Source organism: Phyllobates terribilis, unplaced genomic scaffold (genome assembly GCF_046119375.1).
Source record: "Phyllobates terribilis strain yellow unplaced genomic scaffold, ASM4611937v1 Scaffold_1__5_contigs__length_1240528914, whole genome shotgun sequence".
Taxonomy (NCBI): Eukaryota; Metazoa; Chordata; class Amphibia; order Anura; family Dendrobatidae; genus Phyllobates; species Phyllobates terribilis.
In genome coordinates this window covers 584,731,162-584,750,711 of record NW_027362761.1, presented here as the reverse complement: position 1 = coordinate 584,750,711, position 19,550 = coordinate 584,731,162, and the positions used below count along the sequence as shown (strand labels likewise).

Here is a 19,550-nt window from a genome sequence, read left to right as displayed (position 1 = left end):
ATTCCTGCATTAGTTTTTGGGGTTTTGGCTAAATGTTTGACAACTGCAGGATTTCTATTCACCGCCAATAATCCTATCTCACAGATATTGCATTATATATTTGTAGCTGTAAGTAATAATTAATTTTCACATTTTTCCAGGAATTTTCTATCACTTTGGTTGTGCATAAGGCACAATCAAAGCGCGTCAGAAAATAGTAATAATGTATCAATTATTATGTTTCTACTGTCTCCCTCTGGTGGTAAGAACTGGTATGGGCATGCAGAATGCTCGGACAGATGCTGCAGAGCTGGATTTGTCCACTGTTTCCCATGTAAACATGTGTATGGCTCTGTTCACACTGGTGTCAATGGTTCCCATTTTTTTTTTAGGTGGAAAAAGAAAAATAAATAAGTAAAATAATGTAGTTGCGTAAATCTGCACACCCTTACACTAATACTTTGTTGTAGTCCTCTAAGAATTTCTGACAGCATTCAGTCTTTTGGAGTAGGAGTCTGTCGGCATGGCACATCTGATATAGGCGATATTTGCTCACTATATGGGCTCAGGCTGCGCCGTTCCAAAAACTTTCTTCTTCTTTTGGTGAAGCCATTCTTTTGCTGATTTGGAGGTCGCTTAAATTCCTCTTCAGCTGTTTAGCACAGGTCTTAAAGTTTTGATGTAAAATTGACTGATATTTGGAACAGAATTCTCTCCACCTTGACTAAAGCCCTACTTCCAGCTGCCAAAAATCAGCCTCAAAGCACAATGCTGCCTCCATCATGCCTCACTGTGGGAATGGTGATCTTCTGGTGATGTGATGTGATTGCTTTGCACCTTTTAGAATTATGGCCAAAAAGTTCCACCTTGATCTCATCAGACTCTAACACTCCCACATTGTTTTTGCAGAATTGATGAAGGTTTTGGCATAACATAACTGGTCTTGGATGTTTTTCTTTATAAGAAAAGGCTTTTGTCTTGCCATCTGTCCCAGATGTCGGACATGTGAAGAATTCAGGGGGATTGCTGTCACATGTATTACACAACTAGTTGCTTTTGGGCTCTTGGCAGCTTTGGGACCAATTTTCTTCTTGTCTTTTCATCCAATTTTAAGGGATGCCTAGTTCAAGGTAATATCACTTCTGTGAAAAATTTAAGCCACTTCTTGATGACATCTTTACAGTGCTCCATGGTAAATGTAATGCCTTGGAATTTTTTTTGTCCCCTTCTTCTGACTGATAACTTTCTACAATGAGAAACCTTTGCTTTGTTGTCAGCTGTTTACTGACCATGGATTTTTCTCTAAATTGCAACTAAGAAAATGTTAGTAAAATCCTCCTAGAACAGCAAAACTTTCTATGGGGCTAATCAGAATCACTGAATGTTTGTGCTTCACAAAATTTGTTAGTTAATTATTTTTTTTTTTTTGTTCAGACAACCAGAAGAACTTTTCTGCTATCACTTTCCCACATCTATAACCATAGCATTCATAACTATTTTATATTTACAGAAACTGTACAGAAGTATTTTTAAGCGCCATTGTACTGTGCACATGTAGGCATCACATTTATATTTACTTTTATTATATGTTAAATGGAGAAAAATAAATACAATTGCACCATTTTTATTTTATGTCATATCACCATAGATAATGTTTTCATTGTATTTTAAGAGTTGTTACGATTATGATGATACCAAATATGTCCATGTTTGTAATTTACTGGTTTGTGACATTTATTGAAAAAGTATATACAAATGTCATGATTATAATTGTTTTCGTACCTTTATTTATTAGTAACTTAATGAAAAAAAAATTTTTTTTATCTTTCAGCTTTTTATTTATTTATTTTTAACAATAATGTACAGTACTTATCTACAGAGATGAATCCCTATGTACCAGTACATTTACCTGTAAAGAAGAAGAATACTTTATCATTTAGACTTTTAGGCAGAGAAAATTCTGTGGCTCACTGTTACTGTTTCTGCCTACCAGTTTAGGGATTCTAAATAAATCTTGCTAAAAGAAAATACATAACATAACTAAAAAGCATGTACCAGTACATTTCCCTGTAAAGAAGAAGAATACTGTATTATTTAGATTTTTTTGGGAGAGAAAATTCTGTGGCTCACTGTTACTGTTTCTGCCTACCAGTTTAGGGATTCTGAGTAAATTTTGCTAAAAGAAAATATATAAAATAGCTAAAAGCATCTAGTGAGCACATTCAGATGGCGAGAGGGCCCCTCGGGCTCTCTGTACACACCAGGAGATGATTGGTTGCACATGCGGTATGTCTGTCCCTATATAGCACCTCCACCAAGATGTAAGAAGTTGCAACCCTTACACTTGGTCCTCCTTCCTCCCCGCTGTCATGTCCTGTATACCAGAGCTTTCCATGTCTGTGGTGCCATTCCACCCAAAAACATGCAAACAAAAGAAGCTGCACTCGGTTTTAGATTTTGCATTGGAGCAGTAATTTCATATAATATTCCCAGTGATTCCCTGGATATTCCCTATACAGTGAAGTAATTGGCAGAAGAGAACATGGCAAATATTAATTGCGACATAGCCCTCGGCTCATTACCACGTTGTACAATAAGACCTTGATCGCTCTGTCATAGACTGGCATCATTACCATGTTAGCCTCGGCAGCTAACACGACCTGCTCCTCTCTACTGACACTTTATTGTGTTTCCCTTATTAAAATGAGAGATTTCATTATTTCCCACTCATTTTGTCCCCGCATAACACAATTATTATATTAGATTTCATTGTAGGCATTGCTAATGCGAGATTCGATAGCCAAGAAATAGAGAAATTACATGGGGGAAACTCATCAGTGATAATGTTAAGGTAAATATTACTGCCGTCAATCAAACTCAGAATGGCCACCATCCGATATGTACGTTGTAGTTTTTAAGTCCAAAATGCTATCCTGAATACTTTTTTACTGTGAAGCTCAGATTTTCTGATTTTCATCACTAGGGGGAGCTCATTGCATATAGATTTATACAGCCACCACTAGAGAGAGCTCACTACATACAGATTTATACAGTCACCACTAGAGGGAGCTCACTACATACAGATTTATACAGCCACCACTAGGGGCAGCTCACTACATACAGATTTATACAGTCACCACTAGGGGGAGCTCACTACATACAGATTTATATAGCCACCACTACGGGGAGCTTACTACATACAGATTTATACAGCCACCACAAGGGTGAGCTCACTACATGCAGATTTGAACAGCCACCACTAGAGGGAGCTCACTACATACAGATTTATACAGCCACCACTAGAAGGATCTCACTATATACAGATTTATATAGTCACCACTAGAGGGAGCTCACTATGTACAGATTTATACAGCCACCACTAGGGGGAGCTCACTACATATAGATTTATACAGCCACCACTAGAAGGATCTCACTACATACAGATTTATACAGTCACCACTAGAGGGAGCTCACTACGTACAGATTTATACAGCCACCACTAGGGGGAGTTCACTACATACAGATTTATACAGCCACCACTAGAAGGATCTCACTACATACAGATTTATACAGTCACCACTAGAGGGAGCTCACTACGTACAGATTTATACAGCCACCACTAGGGGTAGCTCACTACATACAGATTTATACAGTCACCACTAGAGGGAGCTCACTACATACAGATTTATACAGCCACCACTAGAAGGATCTCACTACGTACAGATAAATACAATCACCACTGGAGGAAGCTTACTACATACAGATTTATACAGCCACCACTAGAGGGCGCTCACTACATACAGATTTATACAGCTACCACTAGAGGGCGCTCACTACATACAGATTTATATAGCCCCCACTAGGGGGAGCTGACTACAGATTTATACAGCCACCACTAGGGGAAGCTCACTACATACAGATGAATACAGTCACCACTAGAGGGTGCTCGTTACATACAGATTTATACAGATACCACTAGTGTGAGCTCACTACATACAGATTTATTCAGCCACCACTAGGGGGAGCTCACTACATACTTATTTATACAGTCAACACTAGAGGGAGCTTACTACAAACAAATTTATACAGTGATCACTAGCTGGAGCTCACTAAATACAGATTTATACAGTCACCACTAGGGGGAGCTCACAATATACAGATTTATACAGATACCACTAATGGGAGATCACTACATACAGATTTATATAGCCACCACTAGGAGGAGCTCACTACATACAGATTTATACAGCCATCACTAGGGGGAGCTCACTACATACAGTCACCACTTGTCAGGATTTATGTTGCCCTTTTACAGTCTGATCACTAGTGGCCGCTATTGTTCACTTTAATAATTGTGCTGCAGTTTCACTCCTTACCACTGGAGGCTGGTGTTGTCTTCTGCAATTGCCCTATACTAGGATGGCAGATTCTGAACCTGTGGGATCCATCTTGTTTCCTGTTTGGGCTTACTTAAATCCACATCGACCTTTCACTCATTGCTTGAGTATTGTTAGTCTAGTTTCAGTCTCCAGCTTCTGAATATTCTTACCCAGACTGTTCTCACCTATCTACGGATTGTTTTTTACAACTCCTTGTTAATTCCAAGAACTTCTACTACCGCTTGCTGTTTCTGCTTGTGCTCCTTTGGCCATTGGTTTCCAGCAGTACTACGCCAGTATTGTAACACCACTACGGAGTGCTCACTACATACATATTTATACAGCCACCACTAGGAGACTGTAGTCTGTGGAGGAAGGTGTGTTGCTTTGTTTGCTCCAGGGGAGTCAACAGTTTTTTACACCCAGGAATCCCCCACTCTCTGACCCAGGAAAGAGAGGGGTTTAGTGGATGAACTGTGGGGCTGAGTCCCCGTCTCCCACCCCTCGATCTAAGCTGGAGATGGGTGGGAGCTCATTGCTACTGGCAAAGAGGGTCACCAGATCCAACAAGGCCCAAAGCATGGAGGAGCCCAGGAAGACCCAGGAGGGCTGCAAAACCCCTAAGGCTGATGCGAGGGCCACTGCGGTGTCTCCTCCCGGAGGTGAGCGGAGTACTCGTAGAGGTGCAGCGGCGGCAGTGCAGAAGGATTGGGGCACGAGGGCTGCACGGGAGCCGGTTACCAGCTATGGCTCCTGCATCCATGTGTACCTCTGTGAGTATGAGGAGGCTGGGAAGACCCTGAGAGGGAGGAGATGAAGGATGTGAGGCAGGCTGCAGACAGAGCCTCCCGCACGGAGAAGTCTGCCCTAACAGCTAGGATATCCAGCCTGGGGATATGCATTGAGGGCATGGAAGCCTGGAGAGCAGCCATATTAGACAACAGCGGGCCCTTTTGGGAAAAACTGGAAAATGAGGACCGGTTCCACAACATGGCTGCTGCAAAGGAGCCAGAGGGGTCTCAGCATCCGACCCAGGGGAGAAAGTGGACCATGTGGAGATGGAGGAGGCTCCATACCCACCTGGGGGCTTGATAAGTGATCTCCAGGCCACACACAGCGGGATAGATCCAGTGCAGGTCCCACTCCCATCAAACAATAGTATTTCAGAGGATGATGGGGGTGATGCGGATGATAGCAGCAGTGATAACAGCAGTAGTGGGGGTTGCCTCGTCATGCAGCAGATCCATCAGCTAGAATCCCTAGTAAATTATGCCCACCTGAAGTTTGGGATGAGGTCTGCGGGGACAAGGCAACCAGGAGGGGGAAAAGAAACTGAGAAAAAGGAAGAAAACATCGGAGGAGAGGTTGGTGTTTGTCCTCCTTCCTGGGACCCTCCCGGTCCCGCTATGTGGAGCTTGCTACCCTACCCACCCTGACCCGGGCCCTGCAGTGGGTCCGGTGCGAGGGATCGGGGAGAGTACAAGACATAGGGCGCAGGTCGCCGTCTTTGCTGGCGGTAGCAGAGGGGGTGAGAGTGGGCATGTGGCTGCAGAGCCGGACAATGTGCATGGTCTGGAGTGTGGCCCTGTGGCAGGTGGTAATAAGATCTGTGGAGGTGTCCAGGCCCGATCCTCAGTGAAAGCGGGGGGCGACCTGGCACCTGCTGCACTCGCTGACGCTTGGGGGGTGGAGACTGTGGGTACCTTACCGGCTGTCGCCGCTCCCTGCAGTGTTGGCGGTGCGCTGTCAGCCGGGGCCGCATCATCGGCGGCGTGTGCTGTGGTGTCAGGGTCCCCCATATGCAGATCCGATGCTGGGTCAAAGTCAGGGACCCCGGCACCGGTTATCATCTTCGGTGTGTGACGCCCAGCTGCGCTTGGTATCACAGATCCTAGAGGGGTGCATTGGCGGATTCCTCCACAAGAGGCCCTCATAAGCATTCACACACTTCCACCTCAGACCACCAGAGGGAGCCCGTTAGGGATATATAAAGGGAAGGTGGAGCCAAGCAGCCCAGAAAGTGATTCAGCAGTTTCCTTCTCAGACACAGAAGGACTCAGTGCAGTCGAGCCAGAGCCTAGCAGTTCCTGCAGAAAGAGTTCAGTACAGTCTGTAGAGTGATTCCAGACTAGAACTTACAGAGCTCGGGATAGAGAGCTAGGAGTGTGCCGACGCTCTGAGAGCGGCGAAGAAGAGCAGTGTCCCGGCTGCAGTGTGTGTAGCCTAGTGAGGGCCCCGAGTGGGGCCGAAGGCGAGTGGAAAGTGAGTAACATAGAGGGCAGAGGAGCTTAACTAGCTTACCCCGAAGCTTTTACCGGACACCGGGTCCGAAGCTTCCCGGGATCTCTATGACCCAGTAAGGCATAACCGGAATCCCTGGAGAACTACAGGTCCCAGGATCGCTAAAGTGCTGATACTTAACAGAGCCAGGAGACACATAGGCCCCGCAAGCTGAGGAGCGTGTTCTCCAAGGAAGGGCCCTACCACAAGGTCAGCCAGCGCAGGACAGAGACAAAGTTATGCCTAGCTCCAGGCAGGTCAGAAACTTACTACGCAGAGGCAAGAAACAGGAGGCCCTAAACCCTCTCATTGGGGAGGATCCTGATATGCACCCTTCACCCTACAGTGCTCCGGGACGTGCCTGAATTTCCATCAGTAAAAGGTACTGAAGTGACTATGGTGTCCGTCCCCGTTCTTGCTCTGACCCAGCTGGGTCCCCTCTGTCCTGCATCCCCTTTCCGTACGCTGCCCTGAGGCCTAGCTCCACCTGTGGGAAGCTATACCATCCAGCAGCCTTATCATCGGCCACAGTGGACTGCGCAGCGCTGGTGATTCTCACCAGAAGCCACAGGTGGCGTCACAAACTTTTATAAACATAACAAATTATCCACCCTTTTTAAAGAGAGACCCCAGGGTACGGGCCCGGGAGCCGACCACTGCGACATCCCCAAGGCAGCAACGCCGCAGTGTTATGACAACCTGGCGTAGTCGGCAGGATCGCGTGCCCGCAGCAAAGGAAGGAAGTACCCATTGCTACCGGGTACTGTGTGCCTTACACCTTGAACTGTCGTTTTACACTTAAAATGGCACCCGCCCAAGAAGAACAGGCGCCATAATTCTGTGAAAAGACTGTCTTTGAACGCCTCCCATCGTGGGCTGGGCGCCAAAAATGTGGACTGCCCCTTCCATCAGAGACTGTCCGCGGGGTAATGCCCGTCAAACTGGATGGGCTGAATGAAGGCGGGCCTGTCAACATGCCGCCCAGGAACCGCCCCGAAAGAGGAGGAAGAAGAAAAGCAACAAGGTGCGGCCATTGCAGTCGGAACTTGGCAATCGTCAGAGGCAGACATGGCCGCTTCTGGAGAGCAAACCAACGCACCTTCTGAACCCGGTTCAGGCCCTTCACCCGGCTGAGAACGAGGCAGCAGTATCCTCACATCGGGAGATTTTGAATTTCTCCGGCAGGAAACTCCAGGTCTCTTGCGGAGACAGAAAGAGGCCCAGGAGGCGGCGACGGCTGCGTGGCGGGAAGAGATGATGCTGCATATCCGGGCCCGCCACCAAGGAGTTGAGGTCCCAGGACAAGGAGACCTTATTTTATAATCCCCGGTTTCTAGAGACATGTGTCCCTGCGGACTGGCAGCAGACAGACTCTGTCTATTGTATATAGTTTGCATCTTTTTAGGTGCTCCATATTGGTTTTATACAAAAAACGCGGATTTCTACCTCATGAAAACCTGCCAGGGTGGCTCTCCGGGAGGTCCAACTCGGAATCTTCATGCCCTGCAGCCACCCCAGGGCCCACGTTGAGGGTTTGGGACAGGTCCCTCGCACTTCTGAACTGACTCTGCGTCTTTGCACCTTAACCCGTCTGTTTGCACAAATGTCTCTGGAAAAATGCTAGCACTTTTATAATTTTATACTTTTGTATTTTTGTACTGTATAACCTGTTATGCAACGTTTAAGAAGATGTGCCTCCCATAAAGGGAAGATAGTTCATGTTTATATTAAAAAGAAAATTTCCTGGGTGTTACTTCTTTTGCAGCCCGCGGACGTGCTGTGTTTTACCAGGGGGGAATGTGGCGCCCCTGAGGGTTCGACCGCCACAGGGATGCTGCACTTCTCTAATGGAGTGTAGTGTTCCTCCTCTGAGGTAAGAACAGTGTGATAGTCGTGACCCAACCTTTGCATCCAACACCACACTTCTCCACCAGAGGGAGCTAGTAAGCACTAGGTGCTGCTCCCCTGGTTACAGGGAGACTGGGGAACCAAGAGTTAGGGGAACCAGTTAGTGGGTGAGGGTGGAGGACCTACAAGTTAGTTACACTTTAAATTTCATATTTAATAAAAAGCCATCTTTGGTTCTGGTCGTTTTGTGCTGTCAAATACTGTGTGTAACTGTGACCTCCCACCCTGAGCGTGGATCCTGTGTGGACCTGCAGGGGAGGGAGACACGGCACTTGTGCCCCTGCCTTGGGACGAGGGGCAGGTTGCAGACGGGGAATGTTTCAACCCGGCCAATGACCAGGACCAAGAAGGCCCGGAGCTTAAGAGTGTGGCCCCACAGCAAATGGATCCCAGGCAGGATGCAGATGGAGTGGTGTACGCCACCTGTCCTCGCCATGCTGATATATTCAGAGGGAGTCCGGCTGCAAGAGGGGTACCGGCCCCCGACCTTGCTACTCCATGTCCTGGTCGGGAAAGCCCGGTAGGCCCAGAGGATCCCACCGGGTATCGGACGGAGCGGAGCTGCCACCCGTGTCCTTGTTCTGAGAGGAGCTCAGAGGGAGACCCGGCCTATTCGCACACACACGGACAGGAAAGGATTCGGTCTGTAGTTCAGGAACACTCTGGTGTAGGGTCCCGATTGAATGCTGGACTTACTCGGAGGTTGTCGGACCCCCGTCCCTGGTGACCGCAGGACTCCGCGGGGAGCAGGGAGTCGCCTTCCTTCTGCCATCTCTAAAGTGAGTAAAGGCTTGGAAGTTCACCCCTATGGCCTCCGGACTGTTTATTCTGCGCTACACCGCATGACTCGGCGCCCGTCATCCTCTACTACTACCCCCCTCCATCCTGTCCCTCTGCCCTGAGGCCTTGCTCCGCCTGATGGGAGTAGTAAGAACTTTGGCCGTCATAACACCATGCCTCAGCGGACTGCAGCGGCGCTGGTGGCCTTCACCAGGTGCCACAGGTGGCATAGTCGTAAATCAGCCACTCAACCCGGATGAGCCCACACCATCTCTTTTAATGTGACGGCCCTGAGCACGGGTCGGGTCCGGGCCACGGCTGCACCCCATTTCTCCATCATAGGACCCGACTCAGAGTCCCCCATCTCCCAGGGTAAACTAAAGGGCTTTTTCGAGTAAGAGGCGTCACAGGTGCAGCTGTAATGGCTGCGGTAATGCCGGCCTGGACCGCACCCTCGCCGGAGGGGGTCGCGCCACCGGGGTCCTCTGCATGTGTGTCACCTCCTGTATCTGCGGGGGACCCAGCGGTGAACTGCACACAGGAGCATGGAGATGGTCTGCAGGAGAGGCTGGAGCAACGGTCTGCAGCAGCAGCTGCCAGCACATGCTCTGCTGAAAAGCAGGGTGTGGTAGTTAAACCCTGCAGCATCAACCTTAAAGGGGCAGCTTCATTGAAAATAACAACCCCCCCAGCAGAAAGCAGTGTAAAAAATACAAATGAAAATGTAAATAAGAATGGAAGTGGTGCTAGTGGTGTGAATAGTGTCTGTGACAATGGTGTAGGGTCAGGTGTTGGAGGGGCGGTTTCTGCTGTGGGAATGGGGGGTGTGAATGGTGTCAATGTGGTTTCTGCTGGAGGAATGGTTGTTGTGAATGGTGCCAGCGCGGGGACTTCTACTAGTGGAAATGGTGAGGCTGAGGTAAGAGAGGTGGAGATGGTTGACTGTGAGGTTGAGGGTTCAGGGAATTTAGGGGCTGGTCCATCGCCCCCCCCGTCTGCAGGCACCATTAGTTATGCGGCTGCTGCCGGTGGGGTTCTACAGGGGTCTTCCTCATCTCCGGACCCAGGGAATGATGTCGCCTTTTCCTGGAGGCCCTGAAAAAAGGGGAGCGGACGATCAATGTAGAGGGAAGAGAGGTGGAGTTGTCCTACTGGTTAGATAAGTTTGGTCTAGCCGCCTTCCAAGAGAAGGGAGGGGGGGGGGACTGTGTGGTCCCTCCCGACAGCCAGGCAGGGGTCTCCAGGAGAAATGTGGTTCGTCTTCGTGTAGGGGGAATGAGACGTGTCCATCCAGGACAAATGTTGTGAAGCTCCTTATGAAGATGGACTTCAGGGCTATTGACATCTTTGCTCTGATACATCCTTTTGGGACCTCCACCTTTGATATCAGCTTTGTTCGGCCAGAGGGCTTGGAGCTCTTTTGGTTGAATTATGAGCTGGTAACAGAGGAGCCTGGCTGGCGAGGGTTTGCCGTGGAGGCAATTTCTCGCCAAAGTGGGCTGAAGAAAGTGACCGTTTTAACGTGTAATGAGTCTCTTTCTGGCATTGACATAATGACCTGGTTGAACCGGTACGACGAGGTTGTGGAGGTCCCTAAGAAGGAGTGGGACGATTTTGGCATCTGGTCAGGAGGCTGGACCTTCATGGTGAAGTTGAAGCGTTCGGGAGGCACTGTCACCCACATCCCTACCTCGGCTTTCGTGGGAAGGGATCGGATTCTGGTCTTCTACCAGGGGCAGCCGAGGGTCTGCCACAGCACCTCGCCACTTTTTGCGGGCTGCAAGGTGCAGAAATCTGCCTTGTGTGTCGAGGTGGGTCACCTCGCCGCATCCTGTGGTGTCATTCGATGTTACCTGTGTGGTGATCTAGGTTATCCGTTCAGCCGCTGCCCTAGTTCCTTCTCCAATGCTATGGCCGGCCGGGCAGAGGGGAGCCGCGAGGAAGTTCTTGGCAGTGCAACTTCTGCAAGGGTTGGAGGTGGCAGCAGGCGAGGAGCTGAGGAATGGCAGGGCTAGGGGCAACTCTTACCAGCAGAGGCAGGCAAGGCGTCAGGAGGGCAGGGGTCAAGAGGAGCCTCGGGAAACTGGGGTGATGTCTGCCCCCTCCTCGGAGGCGACGGCCCAGGTCACTGAGGCCCCGTGGGAGGAAGCGGTGAATAAGGAGATCAGACGGATGGAGAAAGAGGAGGTGGCTGATTTCTCAGATGCCTCCCAATATGAAAGTTTTGATGAGGACGGAGGGGAACAGCCAAAAGAAATGGGTGACAAGGGTACTAAGAGTGCCAATAGTAAAAAAAAGAAGAAAAAGAAGGGAGGTGGAAAATCTCCTCCCACTCTGACCAAGGTGCCTAAGGAAGGTCCCACTGATTCCCCTCTGACCCCCCCCCCCCTCTCCAGCACGTTCCAAGCCCTTGACTACCCTGCTGAGACGGGAGTCGGGGGTGAGGTTCCGGAGGTAACATCGGGAGGGTCCTGGGGGGGGGGGGCGTCCCTTCTCCAGAGGGGGATCTTTCTCGGGAAGTGGGGCCAATCCTGGGTCCGGAGATGAGAAAGAGGTGGGAGGGATGGATACCTCTGTCTCTCTGAAAAGAAGAGGGGGGCTTCATCGTCCGGAGATGAACAGGCTAGGAAAATGGGTGAGGTGAAGAAAAAGGCCATCTAACTCGATCACTCATGATGGTGGCACCCACCCCGTTGACTCTGGCATCCATTAATGTCACTAGTATAAAGTCTGATGTGGCTAGATTTGCGGCCTTTGATTTTCTCATCCGATATGAGGCTGAAATTTTGTTTTTGCAGGAGACCAGACTTACGGAAAGTGACAAGACAAGAGAAAGGGCAGAAAACAGCGTAAGAGAGGAAGATAGGAGGAAGCTTCTCTGAGATTATGCTGGACTCAGACTATTGCTTTTGCTGGGGTTTGGATTTTTGCTATTTATTGATTGTAAGTTTTGTATTTTTCATAATAAAAGAGTTCACTACATACAGATTTATATCCACCACTAGGGGGGGGGCTCATTACGTACAGATTTATTCAGCCACCACTAGGGGGAGCTTACTACATACAAATTTATACAGATACCCCCAGGGGGAGCTCACTACATATTGATTTATACAGTCACCACTAGAGGGAGCTCACTACATACAAATTTAAACAGCCACCACTAGAGGGAGCTCACTACATACAGATTTATACAGACACCACTAGGGGGAGTTCACTACATACAGATTTATACAGCCATCACTAGAGGGAGCTCACTACATACAGATTTATACAGTCACCACCAGGTTGAGTTCACATGTGGGTTTATAACACTACCATGCATTTTTGGGATCTAATGGCTGCTGCTAGTAATTTGTCTCTACAAGCATGGGAAAGTTTAGCACCAGGCCCCTTCATCGCAGGTCCCTTAGTAGTTGCGTGTCCTGCCTCTATGGTAGATACACTACAGCCAGCAGTAATGGTATTATATCCTTTCCTGTTTCCTGTAAGGATAGTTTTTGGGATTTTGTTAAAGCTGTAGAATAAAAAAAAATAGAAAAAATTATTTATTCCCAAATTTCTGCCTGATGTTCACTACTGTGACATAGATATTAGTTATACACTGCTCAAAAAAATAAAGGGAACACTTAAACAACAGAATATAACTCCAAGTAAATCAAACTTCTGTGAAATCAAACTGTCCACTTAGGAAGCGACACTGATTGACAATCAATTTCACATGCTGTTGTGCAAATGGAATAGACAATAGATGGAAATTATTGGCAATTATCAAGACACCCTCAATAAAGGAGTGGTTCTGCAGGTGGGGACCACAGACCACATCTCAGTACCAATGCTTTCTGGCTGATGTTGTGGTCACTTTTGAATGTTAGTTGTGCTTTCACACTCGTGGTAGCATGAGACGGACTCTACAACCCACAGAAGTTGCTCAGGTAGTGCAGCTCACCCAGGATGGCACATCAGTGCGAGCTGTGGCAAGGTTTGCTGTGTCTGTCAGCGTAGTGTCCAGAGGCTGGAGGCGCTACCAGGAGACAGTCCAGTACACCAGGAGACGTGGAGGGGGCCGTAGGCGGGCAACAACCGAGCAGCAGGACCGCTACCTCCGCCTTTGTGCAAGGAGGAACAGGAGGAGCACTGCCAGAGCCCTGCAAAATGACCTCCAGCAGGCCACAAATGTGCATGTGTCTGCACAAACGGTTAGAAACCGACTCCATGAGGGTGGTATGAGGGCCCGACATCCACAGATGGGGGTTGTGCTCACAGCCCAACACCGTGCAGGACGCTTGGCATTTGCCACAGAACACCAGGATTGGCAAAGTCGCCACTGGCGCCCTGTGCTCTTCACAGATGTAAGCAGGTTCACACTGAGCACATGTGACAGACGTGACAGAGTCTGGAGACGCCGTGGAGAGCGATCTGCTGCCTGCAACATCCTTCAGCATGACCGGTTTGGCAGTGGGTCAGTAATGGTGTGGGGTGGCATTTCTTTGGAGGGCTGCACAGCCCTCCATGTGCTCGTCAGAGATAGCCTGACTGCCATTAGGTACCGAGATGAGATCCTCAGACCCCTTGTGAGACCATATGCTGGTGCAGTTGGCCTTGGGTTCCTCCTAATGCAGGACAATGCCAGACCTCATGTGGCTGGAGTGTGTCAGCGGTTCCTGCAAGATGAAGGCATTGAAGCTATGGACTGGCCGCCCGTTCCCCAGACCTGAATCCGATTGAGCACATCTGGAACATCATGTTTCGCTCCATCCACCAATGTCACGTTGCACCACAGACTGTCCAGGAGTTGGCGGATGCTTTAGTCCAGGTCTGGGAGGAGATCCCATCCGCAACCTCATCAGGAGCATGCCCAGGCATTGTAGGGAGGTCATACAGGCAGGTGGAGGCCACACACAATACTGAGCCTCATCAGGAGCATGCCCAGACGTTGTAGGGAGGTCATACAGGCACGTGGAGGCCACACACAATACTCAGCCTCATCAGGAGCATGCCCAGGCGTTGTAGGGAGGTCATACAGGCACGTGGAGGCCACACACAATACTCCGCCTCATCAGGAGCATGCCCAGGCGTTGTAGGGAGGTCATACAGGCACGTGGAGGCCACACACAATACTCAGCCTCATCAGGAGCATGCCCAGGCGTTGTAGGGAGGTCATACAGGCACGTGGAGGCCACACACAATACTCAGCCTCATTTTGACTTGTTTTAAGGACATTACATCAAAGTTGGATCAGCCTGTAGTGTTTTTCCACTGTTTTTCCACTTTAATTTTGGGGGTGACTCCAAATCCAGGCCTCCATTGGTTAATAAATGTGATTTCCATTGATGATTTTTGTGTGATTTTGTTGTCAGCACATTCAACTTTGTACAGAACAAAGTATTCAATGAGAAGATTTCATTCATTCAGATCTAGGATGGGTTATTTCAGTGTTCCCTTTATTTTTTTGAGCAGTGTATATCCTAACTCACCCATAAACAGAGGAATCCATTCCATTAAAGCAGACCACAAAACTGCTATGTGGGTCCTTGTGGGAGGGAGGTGGCACAGAATTGCTTCTGTGACTTCCACTAGACCACCAGGGATTACAGTCAACCAAGAGGTGCCAGGAAATTACAAATCAGACCACTGAATCACCAATGATTATTAATCATTGGGCCACAAAGGATTACAGAGCAAATCACCAGGCCACCGCCGATTACAGAATTTATCACTACACCAACAGGGATTACAAATAATAAAAACTGGGATATGAGGGAGTGCCAATGAAATATCATAACAATCACGGATTAAAGATGAAATTAGTGGGGCATCAGAGATTTGAGTTCAGACCACTGGGCCACCAGGGATTACAGACTAAACCACATGGCCACTGTAGATTACAAATCAGCTCACTATACCATTGAGGATTATAGATCAGACCTCTAGGCCTCCAGAGATTACAGAATAAATCACCAAATCACCAAGGATTGCAGTGCTGATAAATAGGTCAGTATTAATTACAGAATAAATCACTGTTCCACCAGGGAATACAGACAAAACCACTGAGACACGTGGGATTACAAATCACATCACTGGGCCACCAGAGATTATATGTCCTACACTAGGCTACCAGGGATTATATGTCCTACACTAGGCCACCAGGGATTACATGCAATGCACTAGGCCACCAGGGATTATATGTCCTACACTTGGCTACCAGGGATTATATGTCCTACACTAGGCCACCAGGGATTATATGTCATACACTAGGCCACCAGGGATTACATGTAATGCACTAGGCCACCAGGGATTATATGTCCTACACTAGGCCACCAGGGATTATATGTCCTACACTAGGCCACCAGTGATTATATGTCCTACACTAGGCCACCAGGGATTATATGTCCTACACTAGGCCACCAGGGATTATATGTCATACACTAGGCCACTAGGGATTACATGTAATGCACTAGGCCACCAGGGATGATATGTCCTACACTAGGCCACCAGGGATTATATGTCCTACACTAGGCCACCAGGGATTATATGTCCTACACTAGGCCACCAGGGATTACATCATGTAATGCACTAGGCCACCAGGGGTCATATGTCCTACACTAGGCCACCATGGGTTATATGTCATACACTACGCCACCAGGGATCATATGTCCTACACTAGGCCACCAGGGGTCATATGTTATACCCTAGGCCACCAGGGATTATATGTCATAAACTAGGAACCCCGGGTTTATATGTCATACACTAGGCTACCAGGGATTATATTAAACCTACAAACAATCAGAAGATTTGCGCCAGTTGAATAAATAGATTATTTTATTAACATATAATTAAAATCCAAATAAAATACATAAAAGTGGGAAAGAAACTAGAACAGACAAAAAAACCTACAAAAGCCAGTAATGGCATAATATATCCACCAGATGGAGCTAGTGCTCTAAATCACAATAATCACTGAGCCATAATTATATTAAGTCAGATGCACCATATTCTAGAAAAGAAAAATTACTGTGTAGCTTATCAAAGTAAATATACTGCAAGTTTAAATCACATAAAGTGCTGTAAGCTAAAGTGCAAGTCAGCTACAATTTATATAAGGTGCAATTAGTAGTGTAAAAGATGCTGGCACCTCCATAAAGCCACAGATGCAGAGGATCATTAAATAAAAAATAGTAACAGTGATCAGAGAATGGTAGATAGAAATAAATAAATCATTAATGATTAATAATTATATGACCTGGCAGATGAGGAAACCTGGGTCCAAACAGTTTGTACCCGTAGAAGCACCTCAAAGACGTGAAACGGCCGTGGTTGACTTCACTCTCCCCTGCATGTTTCCCTCATCCTCCTGCAGACCGCCACGATGTCGCGCTTGAAGCAATAAAGGACATTTTTATTAAGGATTCGGTGAGTACTGCTTTTCTCTCTTCTACTCTATGTGCACCAGGGATTATATGTCATATACTAGGCAACTAAGGATTATACATTATACACTAGGCCACCAGGGATTATATGTCATATACTACGCGACCAGGGATTATATGTCATAGTCTAGGCAACCAAGGATTATAAATTATACACTAGGCCACCAGGGATTATACGTCATACACTAGGCGACGAGAGATTATATGTCATACTCAAGGCGACCAGTAATTATATGTTATACACTAAACCACCAGGGATTATATGTCATACACTAGGCCACCAGGGATTATATGTCATACACTAGGCCACCAGGGAGCACCAATCATGCCATGAGTTTACTAAATATTACACTGACCACCAAGAAATGAAAAATAGCTGCACCGCTGAACCAAATACTTATATATATTGGAGGTTACGGCTAGTGCACAATAATGATGTAGTGTTTGCAGTCCTATGTAAATCCAGACAGCATAATCTGGAGAAGAGAGAAGATATAAGAAAACTTCTTCCTATTCACAGAAGTCGCCTTGGGAGCCGATAATTACATCACATCTTTTTGCCTTTGTCCTCTGCCGATAAATAAGTCATTGGTGCCAGTTATCTGATGCAACAGTTTCTAAGGAGATGGCAGCGAGGGACCGAAGATCTGATGGAGGTGCAGCAGAAAACAAAGTTTTTCCCTCCATTGTAATGCTCCGGGCTGAGCTGGAGGAGGCGCTGTGCATCCCGTCTACTACACATATACAAAGAGATTTTCCTATTCCAGATTTGTGCACTTGGAATTTTTAAAGGGGTTGTCCATTACTGAACCAGCCCTTATTAATGGCTCCATGGGGCTGCATGAATTAATAAAAAAATGTCTATATATACCTCCTTTCCTCTCAGTCATCAGGTCTCTTGAGATAAACAATCTCATGTGACCACTGCAGGCAATCAGTGGCCGCTGATCAGCTACAATAGTCCCTTGACATTGTGTAGCGGACACAGGACTGGCAGTGGACAATCTCTTTAAATTAGGAGAGAGGTCACTATGCAGTAAACACGCGGGTTTAAGAATTTTTTAATTTTAGTAGATTGGACTTTTATGGATGCGATGATAGCAAATATGTTTATTTTTAAAAATGTTTTCTTTTTGATAATTTCAACATTTTAATCAATTTTAACTCTATTTTTTACTCTAGAGGACTTGAACCTGCTATAGACCGTACACTACTATACTGTAGTATTGCAGTATAAAGTGTTATTGACGTTCACCTATAAAGCCCAGCCAAAGAAAGAAGACCACTGACAGTCATGATAACCCATTGACTCCCCGCAATCATGTCCCCGGGAGCCATGTGAATCTGTGCATAAGCTCACCGGCAAGCAGTACATTTAAATGCTGCTGTCACTGATTGACAGCGACATTTAAATGGTTAAAGAGCAGCAACCAGAGCTCGATTTCGTTGCTGCTGTTACAAACTCTCCTCTGAGCATGTTCCATACACCTCGCATATGACATGTGATTAAATTATACTTTGCAGGTTATTAATGAGTTAAAGGGAGTCTCTCATCAGGCTTTTCCATGCAAGGGCAGAGACCATGATTCCAGTGTAATTTACTAGGCTGTGTTTTGCTGTTTCAATACAATCAGTGTTTTATCAGCAGGAGATTATCACTACAGGATTAGGTGTCTTGTGCCCCCTAGTCCAACTACATCCCCACCACTGATTGGCAGCTTTCTGTCAATATACAGTGTGCACAGAAACTGCTAGTCTGAATTGTGGGCATAGGAAGCTGCCAATCAGAGGTGTGGGCGGGGTCATACACAGGAAGCTGCCAATCAGGGGTATGGGCGGGGTCATATACAGGAAGCTGCCAATCAGTTTTGTGGGCGGGGTTATACACAGCTCAGCATTCCGAGCTCTGCTACTTCTGCAGCAGAGAAAACTGTGATTGTATCACAACTGCTGCACCCAGTAAAGTAAGTGACACATCGGTGGAATCAGGGTCTCTGCCCCTACAGCATGCTGCTGTCAGATTACAAAGCAAAAAAAAAACTCCTGACAGATTGCTTTTTATATTCTCATCTCTCAATCTGGGTAGAAATCAACTTTAAATTCACAGACGGTCAACTGTGTTCTGCTAATTTCAACCTTTCCAGGTGAAAAGTGCCTAAAATATACATGGACATCATGCAGATTCCAGAGCCCCACTCTGAGGGATAGCTTAACGTCCCAGCACCCCCCATAGCCATCAGCAAGTCATCCCGTTCCTATAGATAGGAGATCATTTGATTTAACTCCTTTAATTCACACCCCAGATCAGACCCCTAAATTAATTAGACCCCAGATCAGAGTATTTTCCTTGCATTAATCAGCAATACAATGTATCCAGTGTAGACAATGATCTGTGAGCGAAACATCCCAGACTCCAGACTGATGCATTGCAACAAACCAGCAGAGAGATCTGTGCAGCTGCTGCTGATGTGTTTAGCTCACAGAGCATTGTCTACACTGGATACATTGTAACAATCCAGCAGAGATCTGTGCAGCTGCTGCTGATGTGTTTCGCTCACAGAGCATTGTCTGCACTGGATACATTGTAACAATCCAGGAGAGATCTGTGCAGCTGCTGCTGATGTGTTTAGCTCACAGAGCATTGTCTGCACTGGATACATTGTAACAATCCAGCAGAGATCTGTGCAGCTGCTGCTGATGTGTTTAGCTCACAGAGCATTGTCTGCACTGGATACATTGTAACAATCCAGCAGAGATCTGTGCAGCTGCTGCTGATGTGTTTAGCTCATAGAGC

At 47.2% G+C, this 19,550-nt stretch overlaps 1 protein-coding gene across 1 annotated transcript; it reads right to left on the bottom strand.

The window, feature by feature from the left end:
* Positions 1-473: 473 nt before the first annotated feature.
* On the bottom strand, positions 474-10,334 carry LOC141272108 (uncharacterized). Its single transcript, XM_073682465.1, has 4 exons — positions 9,735-10,334; positions 6,067-6,208; positions 1,877-1,888; positions 474-631 (listed from the first exon to the last, which is right to left on the bottom strand). Exons 1-4 carry the CDS (start codon positions 10,332-10,334, stop codon positions 474-476), a joined length of 912 nt encoding a protein of 303 aa, XP_073538566.1.
* Between the last annotated feature and the right edge of the window lie 9,216 nt (positions 10,335-19,550).

Coding starts and splice junctions, on each gene's coding strand:
- LOC141272108 (XM_073682465.1), bottom strand. CDS start 10,334: ATGGTGCCTGCAGACGGGGGGGGCGATGGACCAGCCCCTAAATTCCCT. Junction 6,209..9,734: donor CAGCCATTACAGCTGCACCT/GTGACGCCTCTT, acceptor CACACACCGAAG/ATGATAACCGGTGCCGGGGT.